The 18,430-nt window shown below is 51.8% G+C and overlaps 3 protein-coding genes across 3 annotated transcripts; 1 reads left to right on the forward strand and 2 right to left on the reverse strand.

Annotated features, from left to right (window-relative positions):
- Positions 1-2,704: 2,704 nt before the first annotated feature.
- Positions 2,705-10,351, reverse strand: NFKBID (NFKB inhibitor delta). The gene is made up of 12 exons (XM_049787463.1): positions 10,294-10,351; positions 9,811-9,911; positions 9,602-9,668; positions 9,058-9,275; positions 8,620-8,765; positions 8,411-8,516; positions 8,148-8,294; positions 7,983-8,034; positions 7,755-7,903; positions 5,079-5,195; positions 4,710-4,874; positions 2,705-3,052 (listed from the first exon to the last, which is right to left on the reverse strand). Exons 1-12 carry the CDS (start codon positions 10,349-10,351, stop codon positions 2,999-3,001), a joined length of 1,380 nt encoding a protein of 459 aa, XP_049643420.1. The 3' UTR covers positions 2,705-2,998.
- Positions 10,352-13,586: 3,235 nt separating this feature from the next.
- On the forward strand, positions 13,587-14,708 carry HCST (hematopoietic cell signal transducer). The gene is made up of 4 exons (XM_049786693.1): positions 13,587-13,663; positions 14,050-14,073; positions 14,264-14,404; positions 14,586-14,708. Exons 1-4 carry the CDS (start codon positions 13,621-13,623, stop codon positions 14,621-14,623), a joined length of 246 nt encoding a protein of 81 aa, XP_049642650.1. The 5' UTR covers positions 13,587-13,620; the 3' UTR covers positions 14,624-14,708.
- A 404-nt stretch (positions 14,709-15,112) lies between these two features.
- Positions 15,113-18,106, reverse strand: TYROBP (transmembrane immune signaling adaptor TYROBP). The gene is made up of 5 exons (XM_049786681.1): positions 18,000-18,106; positions 17,596-17,622; positions 17,342-17,476; positions 17,133-17,173; positions 15,113-15,523 (listed from the first exon to the last, which is right to left on the reverse strand). Exons 1-5 carry the CDS (start codon positions 18,058-18,060, stop codon positions 15,458-15,460), a joined length of 330 nt encoding a protein of 109 aa, XP_049642638.1. The 5' UTR covers positions 18,061-18,106; the 3' UTR covers positions 15,113-15,457.
- Between the last annotated feature and the right edge of the window lie 324 nt (positions 18,107-18,430).

Raw genomic sequence — 18,430 nt, forward strand, 5'->3', positions numbered from 1 at the left:
GCTTTCTATGTTTTTTTTAACAGCAAAGGGTTATCCACAGACTAAGAAGAATGGAGATGAAGGGCCATTTTGCTCAAGATATTGAGTGATTCCTTAATCATGTTTATATTTTAGTGGCAATAGAGTATTTGATTTGAATGATTTTTTAATCCAGCCAGAAAATAACTTTACTATTGCTCATCTGCTGCACTTGTGCTTCGAAGCTATCATTTTCCTTAAGGATATAAACCACTCATTTGGACCAGGAGAGAGTATGATGAGTACCCAAGTTTGATTCCTGGCACTTCCACATCTTTAGGTCCTTACATTAATCAACTGGCCCAGTGGCTAAGTCCACTGGGATCCCTCCCCCCCAGACCAAGTAAATAAATTTTCAGAAATATTTCTAAAGAGGTTTTCTCATGTTTGTGTTTTGTGTACATTGACAAGTATCCAGATATATATACCTTGGCTAGCAAAGTCTAAGATTCTGCTAAGAATCAGAAATACCCTTTTTTTTTTGAAGTACCACAAATGGGGCCAGAGCAACAATAGCACAGCGGTAGGGCGTTTGCCTTGCATGCAGCCGATTCAGGACGCATGGTGGTTGGAATCCCAGCACCCATATGGTCATCCGTGCCTGCCAGAAGTGATTTCTGACTGCAGAGCAGGAGTAATGCCTGAGTGCAGCTGGGTGTGAACCCCCAAAAAAGTAAGAAGTACTACAAAGAAGGGGCCAGAGCAATATCACAGTGGGTGGGGCATTTGCCTTGCACACAGACAACTCAGGTTCGATCCCCGGCATTCCATGGAGTGATTTCTGAGCTCAGAGCCAGGAGTAACCCCTGAGCATCACCAGGTGTGGGCCCCAACTCCCCCAAAAAAGAAATACCACAAAGAAAAATATGCAAAAATTAAATGCCATACAATGGATTGTAAAATGGTTTCTAAATACATTTCGAATGATTAAAATGCAAGCTGTTCATAAATTCTTCCCTGGTGAACTACATCAGAACAAAGCACACTGGGCCAGAGAAATAGGCAGTGGTATGGTGTTTGCCTTACAAGTGGCTGATCCAGGACAGGCCTCGGTTCGATCTCCAGTATCCTATATGGTCCCCCAAGCCAGGGGCGATTTCTGAGCACATAGCCAGAAGTAACTCTTGAGCATCACCGGGTGTGGCCCAAAAACCAAAAAAAAAAAAAAAAAGAACAAAGCATGCTAGCACAGGGCATTGCTGCTAGTGACTGGGCCTGGCAGCTCCCAATAATGCCTAGTATAGACATTACTGTCCTTGGCTAGCCTCCCCTCTACTAGGCTGCTCTTGCCCATGTTTACTGACTATGACCACTGAGATACCAGCAAGCAGACTGATTACTGGCCAGATTTGGCTTGCTAGGAACATGGCCTCTAGAAGGAAATAGAGGCAGTGCATCGATCCACCACCTCTACCTGGAGCACTGCTGGGCCTATCACTGTCCAACCCACTGGACCTCCAGCTGAGGGTCACATTTGACTGAAGCAGAAAATCAGAATACCCTAACACACACACACACACACACACACACACACACACACACACACACACCCCACAATCCAGATCGCAGAATCTTTTGGCTTTGTCTTTTCTTGTTGTTGCATTTTTACTAGATTATAGAATCTTGAACACAATAAGTGATGACTATGAAGTCATTAAGTATTAAGGTGGAGGCATGGCACCTTTTTGTATATTTGTTTTTGTCCCTGAGCTGAGCCCCGAGTGTGTGTGTGTGTGGGGGGGTGGCTAGTCAGCAAGCTTTTTAGGGGAATTTGTGGGGAGAAGAAGGGTTGAGATGATGAAATTAGACAAAGACCAGAGCAGAGGCCCTGGAGGCAGGTATGAGAAGGGGCACTAGGCAGTTCTCTGCCTTGGCTGGTTCTCTAGAAGCCGGTGCTGAGCCCAGGATTATCTAGAAGTTGAGATGTAGCACAGATTTGGCAAAATAGCCAAGAATGACTATAGAATCAAGCTGGAGTTACTGTGGTAAACTCTATCTTTTGGGTTGTTTTTATTTAGTTATTTATTTTGCTTTTGGTTTTTGAGCCACATCCAGTGTTGCTCAGGACTTTCTCCTGGCTTTGTGCTTGGGGATTCCTCCTGGCAGGCTCAGCTGGGGATTGAACCTGGGTTGGCATGTGCAAGGTGGGTGCCCTCCTACTGGTACTATTGCTTTGGCCCTGACTGTGACAAACTGCAGAAAACACACTTTGGAGTGACACCAAAGCTGGAGAGTAGAGAGCACCGACAAACTATCTCCACCACCACTGGAGTTGGAAGAGACTGGCATGGGAGGTGCCATACTCCTGTCCAGGGCAGAATGTCAGGAACTGTCCTAGCAGGCTGAATATCAGATGGTGTTTGGGGATGTGGATGAAATATGGACTTGACAGCAATTGTCAACCTTATGTCTACCCAGTATGTTCATTCCCCACCCGGGCTTCTTCAGGTCGCCTTGGAGCCTCCTCTGCACCCAGACCTCAGGGACAAGATGACAGCACCAATGTGAGTCCAGACAGAGTTTAATATGGAGGCAGAAAAGAGGGTTGTCTGGAAGGCTGAGGTTGGAACTAGATGGCTCAGGGTCAGAGGCCTGCAGGGTCTGAGCACTGGTGGGAAGCTGCTTTGGGGTACCCCGAGTACTGGGTGTCAAGGAATAACACCTGAGATCCTTAGGGTAAAGAGCTGAGTTCGAAGAGGAACTCCAAAGATCCCGGGAGGGAAAGGGTGTTTCACAGAAACAACCAAGGGGCCTTGATTTCACAGAAATCATTAAGGGGCTCCTGGTGGGTGGGGGAGGGGCATCACTGCCCCCAAATATTGGGGACTGTCTCCCCCACAGCCATTTTGGGGTTTTAATGTAAGACCCCCATGGCTGGACATTCCACATACGTTATCACAGATCTGCAACATTAGCATACGCTGGCTGTCCCACGGGACGGTGGGGACTGGAAAATCAGTCCAGGGTCTGGGTTTGCGTCCTAAGAGGACAGGCCTGGGGGTGCCACGCGGCTCCTCTTCAGTAACTGCCGGAGCTATGGACAGAAAAGACAGGGCAGGAGAGAGGGTTTAGCAAGGTGGAGGTGTACGCTTTCTGGAGTTGGGGCTCAGAGAACTGAGAAGCGAAGGGTGTGGGTTAGTTAGAGGTGCTGAGTCCAGCTCAATGCCTGGAGCTGGAAGTCTGGGTTTACACATATGGAAAAAGCTCTGGGGTCTAAAATTGGGGAGAAAGGGCAGAAGGCTGCCTACTGGGGGGTTCCCAGATTGAGTTAACAATGGGTCAGGGTAGAGGCTTGGGGCCAGAGGTCACATTTGGAAGTCAGAAGTCCTACTTCGAGGTCCAGGTTAGGGACAGAAAGTGGAAAGCCAAAACTTGGGAATCAAAGGGTCAGGATTCAGGGTCAAATTTAGAAGTCATACTTTTGGGGGACTGTGGCCTCATCCCCCATTCTTCCCAGGTAACTTGATCTTACCTGCAAGACCCCACCCATTCCTGGGAGGAGTCTTGGAAAGGTTAGATAAGGCTTTGACCAGAGAGGATTAAGGGCCTTTTGGTCTTTTGCCAGGATGGATGTTGGAGGTGACATGGATGAAAGAAGTAAGATGCAGGGCTAGCTAAGAATGGCATGCGTAAATGGTTAGCAGCCACATCTGTTGGCCAGGACAATAAAGATGTTATCTCTCTGAAAGCCTGCCTGTGAGTGAGTTCAATACCCTTCGCTTTCCTGGACCCAGACCCACTGGTTAATGAGGGATGGAGCCACATGGCTGGGGCTTAAGGACAAAGGCCTCCTTCTCCATCTAAGGCCATCATAAGGGCTGTAAGTCTACAGGGGACCCTTGCAGCAATTCTCAGCCAAGAATCACTGGCAGTTGGTTGGCGTTTCAATACAAGGGCTGCAGAATGTGACAGTGCTCAGGCCCTGAGGTACTAGGGACTATTAGGGTCCACCCATAATGCTCTGGGACTTCAGGACTACACCCAGTAACCGGGTGGGGGTGGCACCAGGCTCAGCAGCATAGAAAGCCTGTGCCTTAACCCCTGTAACTGTCCCAGAGGTGGTGTTTTAGGTCAGGTTGAAGCAGACATCAAAAGTCACCAGACAATGGGGCCAGTGGTGACATTTTGACTTTGGGCTTTTTGTTTGATTTTGAAGCCACACCTGCTCAGGAGACCATATGGGATGTTGGGGATCAAATCCAGAAGCCAGTAGCATGCAAGGCAAGTGCCCTACCCCCTGGCTTTGGTGTTATCACCACTCAGCACTGCTCCCAGTATGGTGCTTGGGGTCAGCTCAAAAGGCCCATGATGCTGGAATCAAACCTGGTAAGCATGCTCCCTACTCTCCTGCCATTCCCCAAGGGGACATTATGAAGTCAGGTGTAGCAGCAGCATCAAGGTCACCTTTTAGGATGACAAATCATCCCTTTATGTCAGAAATAGAGCTGGAGAGAGAGTACAGTGAGGAAGGCACTTGCCTTGCATGTGGATCACCCAAGTTCAATCCTTAGCACCAATATATGATGCCCAGAACACTGCCAGCATGATTCCTGAGCAGAGAGCCAGGAATAAACCCTAAGCACTGCTCAGGTTTTGTGGCCCCAAAACCAAAATAAATAAATAAATAAAGTGAGGACAGGGTGGGATCTCTTGTCATTGGGAGTTGAGGGTTGGGGAAGGGACAGTCTTACCCCCTCGGGGCCCGGGCCGGGCCGAAGCAGGTGAATGGGCTGCTCATTCTCCAGGTTTCTCAAGGTGGGGTCTGCCCCCGCTGCCAGCAGGCGCCGCACTATGGCCTCCTGAGCTGGCCCAGGTGGCAGGGCCGCCGCCATGTGAAGGGCTGTGTTCCCATGGGCCTGGGGACAAGTAGAGGCAGGGAGGTAAAAACAGCCCCACATGTCTGGGGCCTAAGCAGAATATTTCACACTGGGCCAGTCCACATCTCTTCATGCTCCCTTTCCATCCTAGAGCCTCCCCCAACAACCACAACCCTCTACCGTCCCAGACCCGGTCCATGTCACAGACATTGTCCAAATCCCTAAGGATTGGACACTACCTACCTTCATGTTGACAAAGGCCCGCAGGTCACCCCGAGGCAGCTCCAGGAGTAGCTGAACCAGGGTAGGGTTGGCGGCCTGCACAGCCAAGTGAAGAACTGTCTTATTGCTCTTGATTTCCTGCAGAAGGGAACAGCAGAGGTCAGGCCATCTCACACCCTGTCATACCCCAGCCCCTCCCAAGAGCCTCAGAACTCTCGGGATCAGCTCTTCCTCTGTCAGTTCCCTGCAGCGGGCCCATGAGCCAGGTCTACACAGGAGGATGGCATAGGCCGGGGGGTGGGGAGGGGATATTCACAGCCTCTGTGAACTGGGCATTTCTGTTTTGGGAGGAGGAATGCTCAGAGCTTATTCCTGGAATAAGGCATAAGCCCAGAACTTACTATCTCTGGCCCTGATTAAAAAGAGTTCTTATCTTTTAAAAACACAAGTAGTTGTAGATAAATTTATAGGCTTGGGTTTGCTTAAAAATAATAAAGGAGGGACCGGAGTGGTGACACAGCAGTAGGGCATTTGCCTTGCACACAGCTGACCTAGGACAGACCACAGTTCAATCCTCCAGTGTCCCATATGGTTCCCCAAGCCAGGAGCGATTTCTGAGCGCATAGCCAGGAGTAACCCCTGAGCATCACCAGGTGTGGCCCCAAAACAAACAAAATAATAATAATAATAATAATAATAATAATAATAATAATAATAAAGGAGGGGCTGGAGAGATTATACAGCTGGTAGGGCACTTGTCTTGGGAGTGGCTGACTTGGGTTCGAGCCCTGGCATCCCATATGGTTCCGAGTACCACCAAAAGTGATTCTTGAATGCAGAACTAGGAATAATCCCTGAGCAGCACTGAGTGTGTCCCAAAATAAAATAAAATAATAAATAAATAATAATAATAATAATAAAAATAAATAATGAAGTGGTAATAATAATGATAATAATAATATTAAAGGCAACTGCAGAAAGGATGGAGTAGGGTGGGCGGCACTGCTGGTTATTGATGTGAGATCTTGGAGCTCATTATCCTAATTCTGCACTTGCTGTATTAAAAATTCTCAAACAGGGCCCGGAGAGATAGCACAGCAGTGTTTGCCTTGCAAGCAGCTGATCCAGGACCAAAGGTGGTTGGTTCGAATCCCGGTGTCCCATATGGTCTCCCGTGCCTGCCAGGAGCTATTTCAGAGCAGACAGCCAGGAGTAACCTCTGAGCAACGGGTGTGGCCCAAAAACAAAAAAAAAAAAAAAAATCTCAAACAAAAATCAAAAAGCTGGGGAGAGAGTACAGGAGGTAGGGCCCTTTCCTTGCACGAGACATCCCTGGCACTCCATTTCTCCATTTCTCCTTATGGTCCCCTGAGTCCCACCAGGAGTGATCCCTGAGTACAGAGCTAGGAGTAAGCCCTGAGCACAACCATGTTATGGTCCCAAAACAAAACTAAAATAACAAAGTAATATCACTGCTGAGAGCCAAATTCTGGGGGGAGGGGGGTGCTGAGGATGTGGCCAAGAGGTATAGCACTTGACCTTGCATGAATGGAGCCCTGGATTTGATCCCCAGCACCATCAAAATAAAAGTTTAGAGGCTGGATTTTTTTTTTTTTTTTAGAGGCTGGATTTTATAGTCTACTTCCCTCTGACACAATCACACATTGTTTTTTATTTTTTTTACTTAGTATATGTTTATTTATTGATTTATTATGATTTTTGGACCACTCCTGGCAGTGCTCAGGGGTTACTTCTGGCTCTGTGCTCAGAAATTACTCTTAGCTGGGGCCAAAATGATGGCACAAGCGGTCAGGTGTTTGCCTTGCACACATCTAACCTAGGATGGACTGCGGTTCGATCCCCTGGAGTCCCATATGGTCCCCCAAGCCAGGGTTACTCAGGAGTAACCCCTAAGTGTCACCAGGTGTGGCCCAAAAAAACAAACAAAAAATTATTCTTAGCAGGCTCAGGGACCATGGGATGCTGGTGATCAAATCCAGTCAGCTGCATCCAAAACAAATACCCTACCTGCTGTGCTCTATCACTTCGGCCCTATAAGGTGTTTTCAAAAAATGTTTCCTTGGGGCCGGAGAGATAGCATGGAGGTAAGGCGTTTGCCTTTCATGCAGGAGGTCATAAGTTCAAATCCCGGTGTCCCATATGGTCCCCCGTGCCTGCCAGGAGTGATTTCTGAGCATGGAGCCAGGAATAACCCCTGAGCACTGCCGGGTGTGACCCAAAAACCACACCAAAAAAAAGTGTTTCCTTACACCTCAGTTTATCAGTAAAACACTACTCTTTAAGGATTTCTGTTTATGCCCCCTTTGGTGGGGGTTGCTATACCCAGCTATGCTTAGGGCTTACTCCTAGCTCTAAGCATAGGGATCATTCCTGGTAGTGATCTGGGAACCACAGGACCAAAACCATGTTGGCCACAATCTAGGCAAGCCTCTAACCTGCAGTTCTCTCTATCTGGTCCCTTTTCTTTACTTTTGAATAGCACACACATCAACAAGCTGAGAAGCATTCATGCTCATCCCTGAAGCTCAGTACTGGGTCAATGAGAAAGATCTAAACATATACACTAAGATGGGGGATATTAGTTCCAGGTAACAGGACATAAAGAAAATGAAGGGTCATGCCTGAGGCCACACTGCTGGGAAGAGGCAGAGTTGAGCATGATGCTGCCTGGCTTACCTGGCTGGTGTGATCAGCTCCCATATGCAGCAACATCTGGACACAAGCCAGCCGGTCCTGGGCCTGGCTATTCTGCATCCTTGGACACAGGGCTGGGGGGTTCATGGCAACATTGAGAGCTAGGATGGCAGAGTGAAGGGGAGTGAGGCCTGCAAAAATGATGGTGAGAACACTGTACCTGGAGCCTGACTATGCACCAGCTCCACCAGCCACCATTACCCCACTTACCCTCAAAGTCTCTGGCTTCTAGGTCCACCCGGGCCCCTGAATTGAACACGGCCTAGGAGGAAGAAAAGTGAAAAGCTAAATTCGGGTCTCCTCAGGCCTCCTAGGCTGGGAAAGCAGATCCAGACTCCATCCACCCCCTCTCAGCCCAGTTGCCAAGGGCCATACCGTGAGGACTCCTGGAAGCCCATATGTGGCAGCCACATGCAAGATAGAACGTCCCTGGTGATCAGTGGCATTGGGCTCGGCCCCCAGGTTCAGCAAATCCTCCACGATTAGAGGCTGGTTGGCAGCGGCGGCCACTAGAAGAGGGGTCTGCAGGAAGCAGGAAAGGTCAGTCTGGGTCCTCACCTCTCCCTTTTGAACACCCGAATCCCTGAGCCCCCAGATGCCTTGTCCTCAAGCCCAGGAACCCAGGAGCCAGCTCTTACCTTGCCCTTATGCTCACGGATGTCCAGATGCCTGTATACTTGCAGAATCTCTGCAGCAGCATAGGCGGCCCAGCGCAGGCCCTTGGCTGCCAACAGATGCAAGAGCCTGCGGACAGGTAGGGGTGACATTGAGCACAGTCCAGAGGGGCTAGGAGCCCACAGATTCTGCTCCCTGGTACGCTCCCAGGTACTAACTCCCCAGTACTCACGTGTCTCCCTCTTCATCCTGGGAAAGGAGCTGCTGGGGCCCCAAAGCCAGCATGTGAGCACGGGCTGTGTCCAGGGACGGACCCGTCACCATGGGGGGCAGCTGTGGGGGTTCTGTGGGGGGTCCAGAACCTCTCCAGGATCCTGCCTGTGGCAGGGGAGGCTCTGCATAAAGCCGAGTATCCAGGGGGTCCTGAAGGGTGCAGGGGATGGGGGAAAGGGTCAGCTAGTAAGTTGAGAAGTCTCTTTTCGCTGCCCACCATGCATATCCATAACCAAGTATCCCCATCTGGCCCAACAACCCTGAACCCCTAGACCTCAGTTCCCCCACTCTGAAGAATGGGATAAATGTTAACCCAGATATCTCAGAATGAGTCATAGGGATGACTGGGAATTTGAGGGACCCTTCTGCAAGTATTTCCCCTACCCATACATCTTACCTCCATTCCAGAAATAAATGGACAAGGCCGCCCTGGGCCCGAGGTAGGGTAGAACGCAGGTGTGAGAAAACCTTCAGCCCCAGAAGCCGGGTAGGAGAAAGAGCCGTCTGTGTAGACAGTGTGTGTATTGGGGTCCCAGTCTGGAAAAGCTGTGGGGGGTGCCAGATTGCCAGGTCCAGGACCTACTGTCTCGTGGTGCGCTGGGAAGTGAGTATGACCTGTGTGAGACAAGAGATGGGCAGTCAGGGTTAGCAGGGAAGCTACAGCCTGAGCTCCTGGTGAGGGCTGGAGCCCATTCCTGGAAGGGGATGAAGGCTTGAATTTTTGGGACCAAGACGAGTGAAGGCGAAGGGTCCTGGAGCCTGGAAAGGCTGAGACTCAAGTACAAACTATGTGCTCCGGAGAAACTGGAAAGAATTACACTTCTGGGAACCACAAAAACAGCAGCTGTCTCTGCAGATCCCCAGAGGTCTAGAATTGGGGTGTGGAACCGCTGAGGGAAGCTGGGCAGGGAGGAGAGGCACAGGCATATGTCCAGACTTACCAGGCTCCCCAGCAGTCAGAGGCACTGTCAGGGGCTGGGCCAGAGTCTGAGACGGTGGGAACTGTCCCTGAAGAGAGGGGCAGAAGAAAAGGGGCTGAGTTTCTCTGATTCCTCTGCAGCTGTTCCCCCACTACAGTCCCTCAGGTTTCATCAATCCCCCAGCAGGAACCCCTGCCCACCAGGCCTTAGAGCAGTGATTAGAACCTCACCTGCACCCCCAAGGAAGCAGGCTGCTGCTGGCGACGCCTCTGTTCCTCCAGCAGCTTCTTCACCGTCTGTGAAGGGCAGTGTCCTCTCTCACTCCGGTTCACTGAAGAGGGGAGGTGCAAAGGAAGTCAGGAGGGGCCCCCCAAGTCCTACCAGAGTCCGCTGGGGGTGCAGATCCGGGCACCCCACATCCGCCTCCAGCGCCCTCCCCCGCGCGGAAAAAAACTGGCAATCAGACGCCACTGAGAACCCCAAGCCAGATGAAGATTATCGGGTACAGGGCCGCCTCCGTCGTTTCCTATTGGAGGCCCAGCTCTGCACTTTCCCCTGAGACGCAATTTTCCAGCAGCGTAGTGGAAACTGAGGAAGGGGGAGGTGGGAGGCAGCCCACTGCATTTCCATCCACCCCACTTCCCCAGAAACACCCACATCCCACACCCCACCTAGATGGTTTCTCGGGTCCCCAGGTCAGAGAGGGATCTCACAGGGGGTCCACCTGTTCAAGTTCCCACCACCTCTGACTTTGGGAGTGGACTTGATCATCGGGAAGAACAGGAGACAATGGTCCCCAATAGTTCCCCAAAAGCACCTCCAGGACCCAGAGGTCCAGACCCTGCAAAGGCTTCAGACCCAAGAGCCAAAACCCCCCCATGGGTCCTTGCAAGCCAGGACCAATGTTGGTTCGAATCCCTGCATCCCACATGGTCCCCTGAGCCTGCTAGGAACTATTTCTGAGCACAGAGCCAGGAGTAACCCCTGACAGCAGCCGGGTGTGGCCCAAAAAACAAAAAACAAAACAAAAAAAAAAAGAGCCAAAGCCCCATCTCATTGAATTCAGGGAACTTCGCACCCCAAGACCCAAGGCTCCCGGGCCCTCCTCCTCTGTTGCTCCCTAGGCTCTGGGAGTCTGGATTTTTCAGGCCAGGTTCACCAGATCGACGAGGGTCCACCCTCCCCTGTTCCCCGGGAGCCCCGGTTCCGGCCAAGTTAGGGTTAAGGGGGCTTGGCCTGGCGGTGTGACGTCACGGGTTTGGGTGCGGGGGGGGGGATCTTCCATCCTCGCCCGCGCGCAGGTGGCGGCTGGGGCGGCGGGCTCGTGGAATCCCCGCACGTGGGGGATTTCTGCTCAGCCTGGGAGTGGGGGACCCTCGATCGGGGAGACTCGGGAAACCCTGGGGGCCAGGGCCAGGCCGGAGTGAGACTGGTGGACCTGGCCATCACACCACCAAGCCCCTCTTTCTGGGGCACAGTTTGGAGCCGCTAAGCACCCCAGCCCGGTGCATCCCCTCCCCACCACCCCACTTTCTCCAAAGATCTAAGATGCGGGATCCCCAATCTCCTGCCCCCCAGAACCCCAAAGTCTGGATCCCACATCCCTAATCTCCTGCCCCCCAGCACCCTAGAGTCTGGATCCCAGATCCCCAATTTCCTGCCACCCCAGCACCCCAAAGTCTGGATCCCAGATCCCCAATCTCCTGCCACCCCAGCACCCCAAAGTCTGGATCCCAGATCCCCAATCTCCTGCCACCCCAGCACCCCAAAGTCTGGATCCCAGATCCCCAATATCCTGCCCCCCAGTACCCCCAAATTCTTACAGGTCCTTCATCACATCCCAATACTCTGGGATCCTCTTTACTCCCTTTTCCAAATCCTTGCTGTCAATCTCAGGACCCGGGACCACTCGCACCGGCACCCCCTTAAGGAATCTTAGGGCAGGCACCTCCCTCCCCGTTACCTCTGGGGTTCCGTGGCGCGGATTGCGGGCCCCCAGGGCCCCGGCCTCGGCGCTGCGCCAGCCTCGCTGCTTCCCCCCGCGGAGCCACCGCCGGGTCCCCCAGTCTTGGGTCTGACCCCCCGCGAGTTTTTAAACTGATGTTTTGGCACCGCCCCTAGTCCTGGGCTCAGCCCCAACCCCCAGCCCCCGGGAGTCCCCGCGTCACGCTCCAGGAGAAGCCGGCGGTGAACGGGAGGGGCCCACTTTGAGATACTGGGGCACCCCGCTTTGGTCTGCTGGAGATGGTGTCCTAGGTAGTGGACCATTGAAGGAGAACTACAAGGGACCCAAAGTGGGCTTAAAGAGGTGCTGATTTGGGGGCCCAATTCTAAGAAGGTCACTATTATTAGAGTCAGGCTGACAAGGTTCCAAACTTTTTTGTTTCCAATCAGGAAAAGTCCGTAGGTTCAAATGACACAAATTTCTCTTTCCTATTCTTTTTTTCAGATTTTTAAAAATCGTCCTGACCTGGGTTCTTTTTTGAGGAGGTTGTAGGGAATGCCAACACCTGGCAGTGCTCCTGGCACTGGGCTCAGGAATCTATATTTATATTGCTGGGGATTGTTTACAAACAAGTCAAGTGCCTTCTCTCTGCATCATCCCAACTCTTATCTGGATTTTTACCTGGCACAAAATTTGCTCTCCCAACCCCCACCAAGAGTGATCCCAGAGCACAGCTAGGTGTGGTCCCAACCCCACTCCATCCCACAAAAATAATTGTATACTTATGTGTGAGACCCTGAGTTCAATCCCTGGCAGTTAGGCACAAAAAATTGATTAATAATAAAAAATATGTACAGTAGGGGCCAGAGCGATAGCACAGCAGTAAGGCGTTTGTTTGCCTTGCATGCAGCTGACCCAGGAGGGACCTGGGTTCAATCCCCGGTGTCCCATATGGTCCCCGAGCTGGGAACAATTTCTGAGTGCATAGCCAGGAGTACCCCCTGAGCGTCACCGGGTGTGGCCCAAAAACCAAAAATATGTACAGTGGTATCACATGTGTTCTCCCAAGCACTGCCAAGAGTAAACCCTGAGTACAGAGCCAAGAGTAGTAAGCCCTGAGTACTGCTGGGTGTGGTCTAATAATACTAATAAAAATAATAATAATAATAATAATAAGTAACAAACACACTACAGAGCTGCTGACTGTGAACTAAGCTAGCAGGAATTTCCCTCTCGCCACCCTGACACTGCAGTGGGCGGCTGGTACTCAGAACCCAACTGAGGACCCTCCACGGCGCTGACCCTTTACATCAAGTTCCGCCTCTGCCAGACAGACTCCAGTCCTCCTGGCATCCCTCCAGACCTTCTGCTCTTCTCCTTTGCCTAGCTGCTTCCTTCTCTTCACCCACATTTGGTGTGGGGGTGAGGGGCTGCTTCTCTGTCGGTGCTCACTTCCTTGGTGAGCTCATCCAGTCTTGTGGCTTTTAAACACTCTCCAGAAGTCTCCAGCCCCCACATTTCTATCTCCAGACCGGACTAATCTGAACTTACACAGGCAGCTGTGGTCGCGGACTTCCCCGCAGGGAGATGGGAATGGCGCTTCCATAACGCCACTGACCTCCCCCCCCCAATATTCCATCATCCGTGGCCCAAAACTCAGGCCTTTCTCCCAAATCTGGTCCCCTCTGGTTCCCCTCCTTTATCCTGCCCCATCTTTTCAGCTGCTCAAGCCAGAAGCTTTGATTCAGCCTAGAGCTTTCTTACACACCCACATTGGCTTGTTTGCTGCTTCTGATTCTGACTCTCCCTCCACAAATCTTTTCAGGGCCCTCTCCTGCCACCCCCTATTTGGAGACCCACAGTAGCCTCCTAGTTCTCTCTGACCCCCCCCCCCCTGCAGTGTGTTGTCTCCCTCCACACAGGCAGGCCCAGGGACTTACCACCTCACCCCCTCTCCTTTCCCCATACAGGAAGCAGACAGCCCTGTTGCTTGGCAAGGCCACATCCGCTTTTGCTACCTCTCTATGTTCCACTTGTTCCTCAGGCTTCTCTGGACCAAAGTCCTTCTCAAGACCCTTTCCAGCTCTAGGCCATCATGGTTTCTCCAGGCAACCTCCTGCTCCTGCTTTTGCTCCCAGGTGAAGCCAGCAACTCTGGGATGGGGGGTGGCAGGTGGCCTTTTGTAAGAAGAATGACCTGAGTGGTCTCTAAGGGAGGAGGGTGCTGAGAGTGACCTGTCTCCAGCCCTTTCCTTCCCAGAAATCCCCTGATGAGTCCCCAAAGTTTTGGGGCCTGGTTTTGAGTGGAGGGGTTCAAATTTAGAGGGGCTGCATGCTCATCGCCTTGCCTTGTGGCTGCCTCTGCCTCGACTTCTGCTTTTCTGTCTCTGTGTGTCAGGAGGGGCCTCTCCCCTTTCTCATCTGATCCCCCATTACTTGAGCTGTCCGAAAGTGGGGTGCATGTCTTTGCCTTCACCTGATTCACTCCTGCCCCCAACTGATGCACTTTCTTGCTCTCTCCACAGTGGCCACAGCTCAGATGGCAGAAGGTGAGATGTCCACACTACTTCCCCTTTGCCAGTCCTGCCCCCCCCAGCAACTTTCCAGATCTCCTTCTCTCCGGCTTTATGACGGAAAAAAAGAACTGGATAACCCCAGCCTGTCCTGAGGAGTCCCCAACACATCTACAGTTTAGCATCTGGGGTCCAGGTCCCTCAGCACCCTCCCCTGTGCCCCCAGGTTCCTGTTTTGGGTGTGGTTCCCTGCCCCTGTGGCTCCTGATCTGCCTGGTGGCTGCAGATGCAGCAGTGTCCCTGCTAATAGTGGTGGTGGTGTTTGCGGTGTTTTCATGCTGTCGCCCACGCCAACAGCCTCCCCAAGGTGAGGGCAGGGCCCAGAGGGACTGAGGGGGTCCCTAGGGAGGGAGCCCTGGGGGAAGCCCTGAAGGGGGTGTTGGGGAAATCCTGAGGAAAGCCCTGAAGTGGGGGTTCCCCTGGAGTGGGGGCGTAGGTGGTCAAGCCTGGGGTCTCAGGCCTCAGGTTTTCTCTCTTCTGCCCAGCAGATGGCAAAATCTACATCAACCTGCCGGGAAGAGGATGACCACTTTGACTGCAACTTCTGACCTGTGACCTCTCCACCCTGATTTGAGAAGCAGCACAAGAAAGCCAATTCCTTTCTAGTCGGAATAAAGGAATTGAAATACCTCTAATTCTAAATCTTCCTTAAATAACTCCTCCCCTGAGTCCAAGGAGATGGCACAGGGGTTCACTAGACCCTGGTTCAAGCCCTGGTACCACATGCCCTGCTCCCAACATTCCGGGATACAGCCTGGGAGCCCCCTGAGCCTTGCAGGGTATGAGCCAGGGCACATCCTGGGGCCCTCACACTGAGGTTAGTACCCTAGGAATGGACCTTGTGTTCCCAGACACTATTTGAGCTCTCACTCCCACCTGCTAAGGAGTGAATAAAAAGAATCCCCAAAACTTGACACTCATTTAGCTATTTCTGGATCTGTGACATAGATAAACACACCCTCATCCACCCTCAGAACCTAACTCTAGCCCAGGGCCAGGGGAGAAACTCAGCAGATGGTTTGTACTCAGTGTTTATTTGGGGATAGTGGTGGCAAGAGACCTTATGTCTAAGGAAGGCACTCTGTAAAATGCATCTTTGGGAGTAAGAACAGGGAGTGTACTAGAGTTAGTGCAGTGGAGAGGACACTTTCTTACACACACACACACACACACACACACACACACACACACACACACACACAATCTGGGTTTGATCCCTGAGTACAGAGCTGGGAATAAGCCCTGAGAGCACTGCCAGGTGTGGCCCAAAGGGTGGGGGGCAAAACAAAAAACAAAAACAAGAAACAGAGCATAGATGTCAGGAATGGTTGCATCAGGCTGTCGACCGCAGAGTTTGGACTCATTTGTAATATGGTCTCTGTGTGTTGAGGTCGCTGTAGACATCTGATCGCTGGCCCTGCAGCTCCTAAAGGAATGAGAGGCCATATGGGCAGGATAAGGAACTGTCATGGATGGTTTCTCCCAAAAACTTTCAAGCAATCCTCCCTGCTGGGCCCCCTGGCAGTTTCTGTTAACTGCCACTATGGAAGGGCTCTGGCTTCAGTGCTCCCATTTCTCCTTGCCTCGTCCTTCCACCTACCCCCAACCTCCAGCTCTGGGCCTTTGCAGGTGTTGTTCTTGCTTGGCCCTATATTCTTTCTATGGGCAGGTCAGTGGAGTCTCTGCTCTAGTCACTTCCTCAGAGGTGCTTCAACTGGTTGGTTTCTCCAGCTCTAGCTCCCCGAGCCAACCTCACCTCAACTGGAGACCTTTGTTTCCTGTAGGAGCCTCCCCATTTGCTCCTGTGTTTCAAATCTGTCACTTCAACAATCCCACCAGCTCTGCTGCTTGTCACCAACATCAAGCCCAAGAGAAGACACAAATCCATTGGAGCTAAATGGCCCTAAAATCTCATGGTCTTTGAAGCCAGATCAATAGCACAGTGGGTAGGGTGCTTGTCTTGCACATGGCCTATCAGGGTTTAATCCCCGGCATCCAATATGGTTCCCCAAGCACCGCCAGGAGTATTCCTGAGTGCAGAGTCAGGAGTAACCCCTGAGCATAGCCAGGTGTGGCCCAAAAAACAAACAAACAAAAAATTTAAAATAAAATCTCATGAAGCCCAGAACTGGCAAATCCTATCAGTCCTTTGAACTTCCCAGAGATGATCACCAGTCTTAGACTTTTTAAAGAGACATTTTATATGCAAAGCAGTGCAGACTACAAAAAAGTATTAAAAGAGGCTTCAGTGTGGAGGTTTTGTGGCCTTTCAGGGCAGGATCCTTGAATTCAGAGGTAGCTGGCCAGGTTGGGGCTGTGTATTTCTGGGGAACAAGTCTGTCTGGCTTCTATTCAGAGAAGCCTACAGGGTTAAGGATGTGGCAGTAGTAGAGGTGCCCTGTACTTTTGTTCATTGTGAATGATTTCAAAACGCATTCCTGACACCAGGCCCTGAATTGTCCACACAATTTTGAATATGGGGTGGACCTTCCGAGGACTCTCCAACTTCGTTAGAATGCCAATGGTTGGCGGAGAGATAGCATGGAGGTAAAGCGTTTGCCTTGCACGCATAAGGTCAGTGGTTTGAATCCTGGCATCCCATATGGTCTCCCGAGCCTGCTAGGAGCAATTTTTGAGCATGGAGTCAGGATTAACCCCTGAGTGCTGCCGGGTGTGACCCAGAAAAACCAAAAATAAAAGAATGCCATTGGTTTCAGGATCTCTCGCCTCAAGTTCTAGCACATGGGCTGATTTCTATCTTCTAATCCATGACAGCTCCCACCAAAGGCAACCTGGCAGACCTGCCTAGACAAACTCCAATAATTATACCCTGGCAGAGGTCACAGGCTGTAGTTCGGCCCTGTCCCTCCACAGGTGCTAAGCTTCCATCAAAGACAATGTGGACAGGTGACCCCATTAGACTATAAGGGTTTGCGGTGCCACTCAGGAGGCATCTTGAGGGTCTCCGTTCTGGGAGGGCTGGTGAGAGGACAGTGACCCCCAAAAGGCCCAAGGGAGGAAGCTGATTTTCTCACCTGATATGGTGACTCTGTCTCAATGCGCTGTTTCCGGGACCCTGTAAGGGGTGGGGAGGAAGTAGGGTGCAGAGACACATTGGGTGGGGAATCGGGACCATTTCATGGTTGGAGAAGCAACCCCTCTGGACAGCTGTGTGTGGCCCAGGAGCCCTCTCTGCCATGGGAGGCCTCAGTGCCCCAAGCCAGCCCCAGGCCACCCCACTTACCATCTGAGTTCCCTCGGCCTCGAGGAACCAGTCGGCCCAGGGCATAGACAGCCAGAGCAATGAGGAGCGTCAGCACCAGATCCCCCAGAATGATCCCTGCCAGCACTCCCGGGGTCAATGCAGAGCAGTTGCATCCTGGGAAAGGGCCCCCCAAAGTGAGGGAGGGCAGAGGGAGTTGGGGAGTGGAAAGGGGTGACCATGGAAGGAGTGAATAAAAGGGCTCTGAGAGGTGGGGGTACATAGTGTCAGCCTACCGTTCTGGGCCTGGACAGGGCTGATGTCTAAGGAGAGAAAAAGAAGATAAACTGAGCCACAGGGCTCAAACTGAGAAGGTTGGCTCTAGAAACTGGGGAATTTGGATCTGAAAGGAGCCAAAGGAGGTCCTGCACAGCCTTTGGGCTGGAATCGAGGTCACAAGGCCTTGTACTGTGTAACTTCAGCAACTAGCAATGTTGCGACATCCCTAGACCCTCACCCCCTGCTTTGACCAGAGACTTAATATTGGGGCCCCAGGATGGGGAGAAACCCAAAGATTTGGGGACAAGGGTTTGTTCTTGTTTGAATCCTTCCTTTCGGTTCTCTTACTGCCCTGCTAACAGTCTGAGCCTCAGGCCGAGCCTAGGGGTTCACCCAACAACCACTGAAGCCCCCAACTCACCAGCCAATGTCAGAAGAAGAGGCAGGACCAGGAGCATATTGGAGGGTCCCAGACCCCCCATGCTGTAGGTGATGTCGCTGGACACCACAGCCTGAGGGTCAGCGGGATGTGGTGTAGCCTCCAAGTGAATGAAGGAGGAAGTCAGAGCTGGGCGGTGGCAGGGGGGGAGGAGGGGACAGTAGGGGAGGGCAGAGACAGACTAGAAAAATTGGGCCAGACACCCCTAGATTGATACCATAGCCCTCAAGGGTTACATAGGAAGGGCAAAGGGCACAGAAGTCACTCAAAGTTTATCCCCAACTAAGGGCCAGTCTTCACTGTCTCACAAAGGTCAGTGGTTCACTCTGTCTCTCCCCGTCTGGGCCACCTTCAACAAGTCACTTGGCGTCTCTGGCTCTTTGTTTGTGTGTCTGTTCAATGGAAGGTAAAAA

Source organism: Suncus etruscus, chromosome 14 (genome assembly GCF_024139225.1).
Source record: "Suncus etruscus isolate mSunEtr1 chromosome 14, mSunEtr1.pri.cur, whole genome shotgun sequence".
NCBI classification, from domain to species: Eukaryota; Metazoa; Chordata; class Mammalia; order Eulipotyphla; family Soricidae; genus Suncus; species Suncus etruscus.